At 40.1% G+C, this 12,537-nt stretch overlaps 1 protein-coding gene across 1 annotated transcript; it reads left to right on the plus strand.

Annotated features, from left to right (window-relative positions):
• The first annotated feature begins 6,665 nt into the window (after positions 1-6,665).
• Positions 6,666-9,321, plus strand: LOC142381968 (nuclear factor 7, brain-like). The gene has a single exon (XM_075467319.1). It carries the CDS (start codon positions 6,836-6,838, stop codon positions 8,252-8,254), a length of 1,419 nt encoding a protein of 472 aa, XP_075323434.1. The 5' UTR covers positions 6,666-6,835; the 3' UTR covers positions 8,255-9,321.
• The last annotated feature ends 3,216 nt before the right edge of the window (positions 9,322-12,537 follow it).

Genomic DNA, 12,537 nt, shown 5'->3' on the forward strand with positions numbered 1-12,537 from the left:
AACTGGGGATCGACTCCCCAGGGCTTTGAGAGAGACAAGTTTCAAACCCGGTGAATGCTCCGGTAAGAAGATATTAGGGTTTTTAGAAATTAGGATTAGGAAAGAAGGATTAGGAAAGAAGGATTTTGATTTAATTTAATTTTTTGTGTGATCAGGATAAGGAATTGAGAACCAAACTCATTTTTAGATAGGGGCGATTTACCCCTGTCATGGTTCTGCACTGGTTGTGGGTGCTTTTCTTCCTCTAAATCTAGGCTAGTGGATCGTCCTCCTGGGGTGGAGTCTGGGTTCTGGCTCTCCAGCTGTCGCACCTGTTCCTCATCAGCCTCATCACTGAACAGCTCTTAAGCACCAGCTTGTGCACTCAGCCTTCCCTACATTGTCTGCTCCCATAATGTGGTACTCAGGCCACTTCATGCCGTGCTGGTGAGTAATGGTTTTCCTGTGTTTTATAGCGTTTCCTGCTTGGTTGAGAAGATGCTCACTTTACACAGCTATGCGTGGTACCTGTCTGCTCTAAACAAGTCCACTTCCTTCGAAGGCTACCTGTGGACGGCTAACCTCTGCAGCTCACCCACCTACGGCTGCAGAGGACAACCAGTAATCCCTCTCGAAATGCACTTTTCAACCATAATTGGTAAAATCTCACCACCTTCAAGCAATGCCTCTGAACCTATTCTTGGATGTTCTTTGGTTTTATGTACTAGAATTAACTTGCCTCTCCTCCTCCAGAGACTCAAACCCAGTGGCTGAACTGCTCCCTGAAATCCTTTGTTTTCCTAGACTAGGGACCAGACAAAGAACGGCTCATAGAACCCCCTCTAATGAACAACATATTTGGAGAACGTTTTCCTTTGCTTGGACGCGGGTCACCGAGGCCTCCCCCTGGAGCCAGCTTTAGTAGCTAAGGCCCAGCAGCGAGTGCCTGGTAGCCGGGCCTAGACCTATGGGGGTCGGGTGTATCCTCGGCTACTGAAGCTGGCTCTAGGACGTGGAATGTCACCTCTGTTGTAATGGGCCTGAGCTGTTCCGGCCAGAGGCCACGGCTTGGGTCCCTAACTGTTTGTGCTTACGTACCCTTTTTGGAGTCCCTGGGGGAGGCACTAGAGACTCCTTCTGCTGGGGGACTTCAATGACCGTGAGACCTGGGAGGAACGCCAACCATTCTACAAATAAACCAGTTAAAGTTTTAAGTCTGCATTGAGTTTTGCTTTAGAGTCCCCTTTTCATTACTGCCTTTGGCTGTGATGGCTTCAGAAGAGGCAGGTGTTAAACAAGTTGTCTGGGAGTTTGTTTCACAGTAAAGGTGCTTAAAACTGAAAGCAGTTTTCCCATCACTATGTCCACACCAAAAGATGCCAAGTGTATTTTGGTCATTTAAAGCTTTAAAAGCCTGCAACGGTATTTTACAATATACTCTTACAGATATGAACCTAATGTAGTTGAAGGGTATTTCAGCATGTGGACTGGGGAGCCCAAAAATTGAACCTCCAGTTGGTGAACTTCAGCCTCTGCTGGTTTGAGACTGCCACATGAACTCTGCTGTTAGTTCAGACATTGCAGCCTTGTATTATTCATGCTTGTATATGTCTATTTACTGGTTTTTGGAGATCAGGAGGGACGAAAGGGGAAAAATGCAGATGAACAGGAAGTTTGTTTTGTCACATGTCTGCAGGTCAGGAATTGCATATTGAGTTAAAATGTTCTCAACACACTTCATAAACTGAGTGTTTCATAAAGCAAACAGCAGGGAGAGTGGTCGAATCAGACTTGGCTTTACTCGTGAAGCTGCCTGTTTGTGTATGATTAGGTTCATATGAGAGTCCTCCAAGGACCAAGTATCTTTTTCCACCTTCCGTCTCCATGGTGAAACAAATGAGGTTCCTTCCTTGAGATAATAGAGCAGCTCTTAAAAGTGTCTGACAGATGGCTCCAGGTGTCTTTTGCAGATCAGAGTTTTGTCAGGTAGCACTTCAACACAGACCTGTTTGTTTTTGCACATCTGTCTGCCGAGCCGCACATGTGCGGCCTCTCAGTAATGATGATGAACATGCACAATCTCCTCACACGTACACAAACAGAAATTACAGAAAGTAAAATCAGCTCATTTGTTCAGAGGAAAATGGATTTTGTTGTTCATTAGATATTCCTTGGGGTGGTCTGTTTTACAGAAGACTGTGTGATCTGACTCCTGGTTCCTTGTCTGTGTGTGTTCTTCTGCAGCTGCTACACTAAACCTAAGGGATCATAGTGCCATTGGCCTCGGTTTACATGTCCCAGTGCCCCTCCGGAAAAAAAAATGTAACATTTCTGAGGAAAAAGCTATTTAATAATTCAGTTATATTAACAAAATGTTTTAAAAATCCAAATCTATAATCCTCCATTTATACCTGCATTCCCCAAAGACGTTCAGTTGACTTATTTTCTTCCATCATTTTAATCCTATCACCATACCCTCGCATCAGATCTCTTTTCTGGGGTCATTTTTATGATCATGATGGAGAAAACCAAGTTTTTTTTTTTTAAAAACTTTTTTCCTGAATTTCTGTTTTCTATCATTTTCTATTGTAAACTATTTAACTTCATATTTCCTCTTGGTTTTTGTCTCTGGTTCAGCATATCTATGCTATTGTGTACTCCATTTAAGATAGTTTGTTTTATTTGATTTAGAATAAACATCATTCACTTCTCCTTGCCTCAAGAATATCATACAGCTGCAACATATTTGTGGCAAAAATTCTCAACATGGCCAAAAGTATCTGGACACCTCTGACTATCCATTAAAGGAGGCATTCAAAGCCCTTTTTTTTCCCCTAACTGATTTCTTCAGGTCTTACCATTGATTTACACCTTTGTTCAAACGGATTTATTCGGGGGCATCGAATGACCTACTGAACTCCACTCCACCCCTCTCTGCTTCATGGTCTGCCTCTTTTGAGATTTGTGGTACTGAAAGGCCCTTGGAGCGTATGAGAGAGCATACAGTATATCAGCCTGAGAGCTCAGACCACACACCAAACCGAAAAATTCTGGACATGCAATTTTATTCACAAATACTTTTATTTTCCTCATGTGCAGTAGAACCAAACGGCTGGTAGAAAACTGATCACGGGTGTTGAACAGGCCAACACACCACAGATTGGGCATTATTAGTTTATTCATTTAAGTAAACTTTACAACTAATGATAAGATTTTAATGATAAAATCAAAGCAAAAGCAAGAGCAAAAGAGTTTCAGCTTCCTACTTCTGAAGTACAGAGAATGCAGCATCATCTGAGGTTTAACTTAGGAGGAGACACAGAAGGAGGAGGCTGGATAACCTCATAAAGGAACATCAGTTTCTCTTGCAAATCTAAAGGGCTCATGTTTAAATGTCTGGGGCCCAAAATAAAATCAGGACAAAAGTTATTGACTAGTAAATTCAGAGTTCCAACTATATGTGCTCCAGCAGAGTGAATAAAAAGTTATTTCAAACATGCATATCCATAATATGTCCATTTTAAAAGCAACAGTATACAGCTTTATTTCAGAGAAGACTTCTGGAAAGGCCCTTCACTTTACTAAAATGAGAATGTTACTCTGTGCGCAAAACGAAGGGGCTTGTTTATAAAAAATGTTTTTAGATTTATATCTTATGATCATTTCTGCAATTATGTAATGCAATGCATAAGGATGCTGAGCATAAGAAACTATAGTTTCTAAGTGCCTCACTATTAATACTGCAGCTGCAGTTTATGAATCTCAAATGAACCTAAACTGAAGGCACCAACCTTGTTGATTTATCCTTGTATAATCCATCCATCCATCCATTTTCTATACCCGCTTAATCCCACTGTGGGGTCTCAGGGGGCTGGAGCCTATCCCAGCCATCATTGGGCGAGAGGCAGGGTACACCTACGACCCTACAGGGGCGAAGCTGCCCCAGATAACACAGATCCTGGGATCCCCGGGGCACTCAAACCCCTCCGACATGATAAAGTGGGGATTCATAAGGTGGGATTTTTCAGGAAGTACTCATCGTGTAGTTTCAGACAAAACAATTTGTGAAAAGAAATCTTGTTGCTTTGTAGTAGTTTATTAAGATGGTCCTTTTCTTAAACAGATCCACACACAAGAACACAGTCACTGAAGACTCAACACCTCACTGCAACAAATCAGCAAACATGTCAGTGAGAGATTATATAACAAGAGAGATCGTTACAGGGCAGTCTCAAGAAGATCAAAAGCTAGACTATAACAGACAGGAGGTGTTCTTCTACAGCTCTGAAAATGTGACTAATGTCTACATTCAGAAAGACACTTTCACTGAGAAACTCTTCCCATATTTATACGTTTGTCCAGCTGAGGGTGCTAAAACCCTCTCATTCAAGGACTCGTTGGATTTTTGTCTTTTAAAACAGATTTAAATCTGAAAAAAGTAAATAAAAGTGATAAAAATAAATAGAAATCTTCAAAACCTAACTTTAAAACTGTAACAGATCACGTACAGCATAACTTCTTTACATGTGTGACTCACTGCGACAAGTGTACTTACACAGAGAGATCTAAATAAGAAAAAGAACGTACACATATGGTAATTTCAGTGAAGTTTGATAATGATATATCTGAGATTATGTTTCAAAAGGATAATCAACTATATGTATCATGTAACTGCCACAATAAAACAGAAGAAACTAAAGAGAGAAGTTCAACAAGGAAACTCTATTCTTTTAATTCTCATTACTCAATGTAATCTTCATTTGATTAAAAAAAAATTCAAATGTACAAATTGTTACCGACATATTTCTTGAGCGTTTCCTGCTGCACCTGATGAGGGATAAACGTGCATAAACAACAGCATATTCTGAGCTTCAGATAAGCCTATTAAAGAGTTTATTGTAGAACTGTTGAACTGTATGAAAACATGATGTCATGCTTTGTTGTGCTGAAATATGTAAAGATGTGACATCTTCATGCTGTTTGAACAAGGACATCTGACTGACCTAAAAGGAAAACCACAACACTTGGCTCTGAAAGACATTCTGACAGCTCCATCTGCTGGAGAAAAGATTTTAAGAAGCCTTTCTGACAAGTAATGACAACCAGTGCAGAACCATGACCGGGGTAAATCGCCCCTATCTAAAAATGATTTTGGTCCTCAATTCCTTATCCTGATCACACAAAAAATTTAATTAAATCAAAAAGCAATTTTCGATACACCTGACAAGTGCTGCGGTTCCATTTATAGGGTGTGAGGTCTCTCCGGAAATATAAAAACATATTCAGAGGAAATTTGTGTGAAGCTGATGAGACTCTTAAGTTGGTGAGTTCTGATATTGATCGAATTTTGTAACAAATGGCTGAGAGAGTTCTTGAAAACTTCCTGAGATGCCACGTGTGTTCGGAGACTTTCAGAGATCCTGTGTCTCTGAGCTGCAGCCACAGCTTCTGTTCAAGCTGCCTGCAGAAAGTCTGGGAACAAGCTGAATATATTCAGAGGGATAGTCACTCATTTTTCTGTAAAATAATATTGTGACAGTACAGAGGTGCAGGGCGGAGGGGCCACAAATGCCACACCATCTGTGCTGTACGCCCCAAGAATCCACAAAATGGCTTTAAAAAGCATCTGAAGGGGATTTTTGGAGGGAACTGAAAAACAAATAACTTAAATAAAACATATTTCTATATTTGTTTGTATTTCCTGAGATTGTTCTTGTTTTAATTTACCTATCAACACATTCAAATCCTTGAGAATAAATCTTTGGATTTCGTGTCATTTTCTTGTTAGACACAATAACAGACTGGTCATGTTGAATGTTCACATTGTAACCTTTTTGTTGATGAATGTGTGTTCAAGCACTGTTGATCGTTTGAGTTTAAGGCAGCAGACAACAGGGATTAATCACTTGTCAGGAAACTGTTTGATCAAATGATTTACATGAATATAAACCTATTAAAAACCTGCTTGAACAACATTTTCTGCAGTCTTGTTGTGTTTCTGTTTCTCTGTTTTCTTGCTGGATAGCTTTCTCCAGTCTCACAGGCTGGGGCTGAAATGTGGGCTGCAGTTGTTCTTTCTGTAAACTTCCTTATTAAATGCCAGCAGCAGTCAATCAACTGGCTTCACTACTTACAGCAGCGTGTGTCCCACTGACAACTGTCCCTCTGGAAACAAAGACAGGGAGGAACCACTATGGCATTCATCCAAATACTGCAGTCTGAATAACATCTGAAAAGTCTGTTTAATGTTTAACATGAAGGTGCTGCAACTATGAATAAAATAATCACTTCCTTATTAAACACAATAAACTAAATGATATGAAGTCAGCAGCACATTCACACTGATATGATGGCAGAACATGTTTCCTGTTACAGCTCATGAAGAAAAAATGTTGCTCAACTAGTTGAAGGTGAGCTTTGAAACAACCGGCTGAAATGTTTCCTGATCACTGGAGGACTGAAGCACAAACCTCCTTTTTTCATGTTTGTATCCAACAAATAGACAAAAAAAATGTTTCTGTGTTCAAATAAAACAAAACAAAAATAAAAATAATCAAATGCAGTAAAGTTTACCATCTGTTCAGTTTCATTGTATCAAATAGAAATCAAAGGTCACCTGTGAAATGTGTCCTGACTGCACCATCTGCTGGAGATAAAATATCACAGCAGTTTGTCTGACTGTTAACACGTCACTGAGAGATAAAAGGAAACGAAAGTAATTTTCAAGATTGTTAAACGGAGCTGAGACGCCATTACAGGGTGTGAGATCTCTGCTGAAAAACACATATTTGGAGGAATTTAACGGACAGGGTGGAGAATTTGGTGAGTCCTCTGACTAAAAATACTTCAGAAGAAAATGGCTGATAAAATCTCTCTTTTTGAAAGTTTTTTGAGCTGCCATGTTTGTTCAGAGACTTTCAGAGATCCTGTGTCTCTGAGCTGCAGCCACAGCTTCTGTTCAAGCTGCCTGCAGAAATTCTGGGAACACGCTGAAAACAAAAACTGTCCCATTTGTAAAAGAAAATCCTCAAAGGAAAATCCACTTGTTAACTTTTCACTGAAAGAACTGGCTGACTCATTTGCTGGAAGAGTCAAATCATCTGAGGCAGAACAAAGAGAAAATAAATTAATGGTGCTGTGTAGTAAACATCAAGAAGAGCCGAGATTGTTCTGTGAAGACGAGCAGAGAGCTGTGTGTCCTGTCTGTGAGTTTTCTCTCCACCAGAGTCACAAAGTGGTTCCTGTAGAACAAGCAGTCGGTGACCTGAAGGAGCAGCTGAAATCTGACTTAAAGTCTCTGCAGGACAAGAGGAACAAATACAAACAAGTGGAGGAAACATACGATGATGTGATTCAACACTCCAAGAAGCAGCTGTTGTCCACAGAGAGGCAGATCAGAGCAGAGTTCAACAAGCTCCACCAGTTCCTGAAAGAGGAAGAGGAGTCCAGACTGGCAGCTCTGAGGGAGGAAGAGGAGCAGAAGAGGAAGACTGTCAGCAGAGAGATGAAGAGGATTCAGGAGCAGATCTCCTCTCTGTCAGACAGTATCTGTGCTGTTGAAGAAGAGCTGCAGAAAGACAACGTGCCATTCCTCAGCAGCTATAAACCCACTCAGAGCAGAGCCAGAGCCCAGTGCTCACTGTCAGATCCACAGCTGCTCTCAGGAGCGCTGACAGATGTGGCCAAACACCTGGGCAACCTGTCCTTCAGAGTGTGGGAGAAGATGAAGGAGAAGGTCCACTTCAGTCCTGTCATCCTGGATCCAAACACGGCAAACGGCTGGCTCTATCTGTCTGATGATCTGACCAGTGTGAGATGTGGAGACACAGAGCAGCTTCCTGACAATCCAGAGAGAAACACTTACTATCTGAATGTTTTTGGCTCTGAGGGCTTCAGCTCAGGGAAACACAGCTGGGAGGTGGAGGTGGGAGATCATCCTCGCTGGAATGTGGGTTTGGTTAAAGAGTCAGTTGACAGGAAGGGAAAGGCGTCTGCTTCACCAGAATATGGAATCTGGTGTTTATTGCTGCGTGATGGAAAATACACTGATTGTGTTGGTGAGACTGTCACAGTGAAGAAGAGTCTCCAGAGGATCAGAGTCCAGCTGGACTATGACATGGGGGAGGTGTCCTTCTACAACTCTGAAGACGAGACTCACATCTACACTCACAGAGACACTTTCACTGAGAAACTCTTCCCATATTTCTGTGTTTGTCCAGCTGGAGACGCTGAAACTTCTGATATCAAAATTTATCCTGCTGTTGTTTCTCTGTGATGTTCAGAAAAGTTCATCAGTTGGAGCTGTTAGTTGTTCCAACTTTTACTTTCAACAATTGTTTATTGACATTTTCAGGCTTTTACTCTCCAAACTTGTCGAACCTTAAAACCAAATCAGCTTTCTCATTATTCTTTTACATCACAACAGAATCAAGGCCTCTCAAATTATATTTAATCTGCAGTTTATGTGTTCAAATAATCTAAATATACATGTCTGTACAGAGTTAACAACGTTACCTATTAACAGCTTCAAGAACTGCCCCATAAATGATCCGTCAGCTTCTGTTTGATTACAGGAAGGAAAACAACAGTGATCCAAAGAAATAAAGGGTCTCACTATAAGAGGGGATCAGATACTTTCTCTGCTGTGATCAACAGAGTCTCAGTGGTTCAGTCAATCAAACAGGATGATGTCTCTGATTAATTACTGTTTATTATTTTCTTTTTCATCTGAAACTGTTCATCCAGCTTTGTCAGAAATGTTTAAAATATTTTTTGTTGATGATTTAATAAACTTTGGAAAATCTTTTTAAAAAAAAAAAACAACATTTTTAGCCACAGATTTAGTTCTTATTTTAGCTTTTGTCCAAATAGATTAAATATGGAAACTATTTTTAATGATTTTATGTGTATTTTCAAATCATTTACTTTCAATATTTACTGTTTATTGTTGAAATATTATTTTTGATCAGTGATTTAAAATCAGCGTTTGTTGATAGCTTAACTTTTTTATAACCTTGTATAATGTCTCATATTTTATATAAAGTAACTTTGCAGCAACTTCAAATCACAGTGAAGGAAGATAAACAGCTGAAAATGTGAGAAATCAAGTATTCCATATGAGAGACGAGCTGTTCTTCTTGTTTCAGATACAGTCTCTGATTCTCAAGTCAGTCTGATGTTCAACGTTAGAAACAACCAGAAATCAAATCTAATGAGGAGTACGCTTCACTTTCTTATTCCTCACCTGCGTTTTCTCTGAAACGGTCTGTTCAAAACACAAAATCATACTCAAACGTCTATTCCAATGTGTTCTTTTTTTATTTTTATAAAGTTTTAAGTAAATTGTAAAACTTCAATGAGGGAAAAAAATATCCGTGTTTGTTCTTAAATGATAATAAACTTTATATCCAAATCAGAACATTTTTGCCGTCTGTGACTGCGCAGAGTTGCATATTTCTTCCTGTGATGAAAACTAGATGGAGACACAGTTAAGAAAGTGTTGCACATGTGGATACTGAGCATTTCATTTTTAACCTGTTATATTTTGATACATTCAGAAAAAAAGAATTCAATCAATAAGATCACGCCTGTTACGCCTTCAATTAGTGCAAAATGCGGCAGCACGATTTTTAACACGTACAAAGAAACGAGAGCACATCCCTCCGGTTATTGCATCCTTGCACTGGCTTCCTATTTATTTCAGCATCAGTTTTAAAGTTCTTTTATTTGTTTTGAAGTCCCTTAATGGCCTTGCTGCAGCTTATTGGTCTAACCTGCTGCACCCCTGCACCCCGTCTGGTTCCCTCAGGTCAGCTGACCAGATGCTGCCTGTGATTCCCAAATGAAGGAAAATGAGAGGCGATCCAGCTTTTTCCGTCTGGGCCCCAAAGCTGTGGAACGAGCCTCCTTTGCACATAAGACGAGCTCCTTCAGTCGATGTTTTTATATCTCGTTTGGAAAACACACTTTTATTCTTTGGCCTTTAACCCAGTGTGAGACTGACATCAATTTTACTGTTTGTTCAGTTTTTATTGCTCTATTTTCTGTCTGCTTTTAGATGATTTTAATTTCTCTCTGTTTTTATCTGTGGGGTCTTATGATGTGCAGCACTTTGGTCGACCAGGTTTGTTTGTTTTTAAAGTGCTATAGAAATAAATATGGTAAGATCAAATCAAATATGTTTAAAGGAAAAAACACCAATCTGCTTCTCTCAACATGAATGAACAAAATGAGCAGGACACTGCATTATGGAGACACAGTGTATGAAAGGTGAAGCATGTTGTAAACAGGAGAGAAAAAGATTCAAGTTTTAAGTCTCACTTTGTATTCATTTTGTATCCATCTCATAAATTGTGCAGCTGATGTGGACACACGTTTCTTCCTGTGAACACCAAGAGATGGAGACAAAGTTCACATTTTTATCACAAGTGTGCTTCAGTACTAAAAGTGTCATTTTCACTTTTTCACACGTGTGAAATAATACTAGCTAAAAACAATCAGCCGGTCATATCAGAATCTGTTTTTGTGTAAAACAAATCAGTCCGAACATGGGTAAATCGATGCTCTAGAGCAGGGGTATTCAATTAAAAGTCAATTTTAGCTCCAGTTCCTAAAATTCCTTCAAGTAAAAGGTCCGAACCGAAGTCCAGCTTGTGTCTCATTACTGTGTCTGGCCTACTCCTATGTTCACATTTTCATATGGTTTCATTAGTATTTATTGTCACTGCAGGAAAGCTGATGCTGAAGGGATGAGGATGCCCGAAGGAAGCTGATGAGTTTCATCACCGTGTTCATTACTTCAGAAAAATGTTCTGATAGAGTGGCCCACAGAACAGTCTGATGGATGAGACAGTGGTAGGCAATAAGATCTGGGTGGTCCTCTTTCATCCGGGGCACGGCCCCCTGCTGTTTCCCCACCATGGCAGGGGCAGCATCTGTGGTGACGGAGACAACCTGCTTCAGATCTACGCCCCTCTTTCTCAGCATCTCTTTTATTGCTGCATATATGTCCTCTCCTCTTCTGTGTGTTTCAAGTGGTGTTACACCCAGTAGGTCCTCACAGAGCTCCTTCTTATCTTTGTGAAAAAGTCTCCCAAACACCAAAATCTGGGCATTATCAGTAACATCTGCAGATTCATCAATGGCCAAAGATATGCATGGTGCACTCTGAGTAGCTGCATCAAGCTGCGCCAGCACATCATCTGTTCATATTTCTGATTTTCTGGTTGCTGTTGAAGCTGACATCAGGATTTGTTGGATTTTTTTTTCACACATCTCTTCTTTTTCTTTTCCCTCAAATAATGTCTCAGCAACAGCATTTAAGCAGAGCTCCTTCACAACTGTCCCATCACTCAGTGTGTTTTTATGTTGCCCCAAAATCCACGATACCTTTAGTGAACATTTGTTTGCACGTTGCTGGGCTGTAAATGTATGCGGGATGAGTCGGGCAGACCTGTCATACTGGGCTTGTCGTTAGGTTATTTTGCCCTAAGCTCGGACTTCAGGGGAAAACTTTGCTCTAAGGAGCTGTGCTTTGTTCCGTAGTGTCGCTTCACGTCGCCACTTTTAATTAATGCGACGTTTTCGGAGCATATAGGCCGTAAGGTGAACCCCGAAAAGTGCTTCAGAAATTGAATCTTGCTCCGACGTCTGACAACAACAGGATTTCTACTTCATTAAAAAAGCAGGAGGTATGTCAAGCTTACAGTAAAAAGTTTGTCGCAAAAATTCCTGCCCGTTTTTTATGCCGAGACATTTATTGCAGAACTAGCTTCTACAGGGCGTAATCATTTTTGGCCAGGGAGTAGTGGCACGGCTCGACACGTGATCGTGCTAAACCAATAGAGTAGCAGATTTATGACAACAAACCGGCAACATGGCTGCCTCCGTGGTTTCATTCAACGTTACCGATAGAGGAATTCTCCAAAAAGTCTTCTAAAATCGACCAAATTGATCCTAAAACGTGCTTTATACATAGCAAGTGGGCGACCTAGTTATTTGTTTTATGCAAGTCATTTCTATCAATAAAAGGTAATCAACTGAGTTTTAATAATGAAAAGGACCATGAAATCATTCTTTCGTTCGTTCATTTATTCACTCACAACTATATACAACACATCCAAACCGCAAAAAAGATAGAAAACATATTTACAAATTTACAATACGCAAAACAGAATAGTAAAGCTAATCTATGACGAGCTATTCCTCACAGTCAGAGTCAGGACTGTGATCGTCTTCCCTGTCCTCAATTTCTTTTGTGTTTAAATAGTTGGTGCATCTACACAAGTCTGTGTAGAAACAAAGAAGGGGAGGAACCATTATGGCATTCATCCAAATACTGCAGTCTAAATAACAACTGAAAAGTCTGTTTAATGTTTAACATGAAGGTGCTGCAACTACGAATGAAATAATCACTTCCTTATTAAACACAATAAACTAAATGATATGAAGTCAGCAGCACATTCACACTGATATGATGGCAGAACATGTTTCCTGTTACAGCTCATGAAGAAAAAATGTTGCTCAGCTAGTTGAAGGTGAGCTTTGAAACAACAAAGA

The sequence above is a fragment of the Odontesthes bonariensis genome, chromosome 6 (assembly GCF_027942865.1).
Source record: "Odontesthes bonariensis isolate fOdoBon6 chromosome 6, fOdoBon6.hap1, whole genome shotgun sequence".
NCBI lineage: Eukaryota > Metazoa > Chordata > Actinopteri > Atheriniformes > Atherinopsidae > Odontesthes > Odontesthes bonariensis.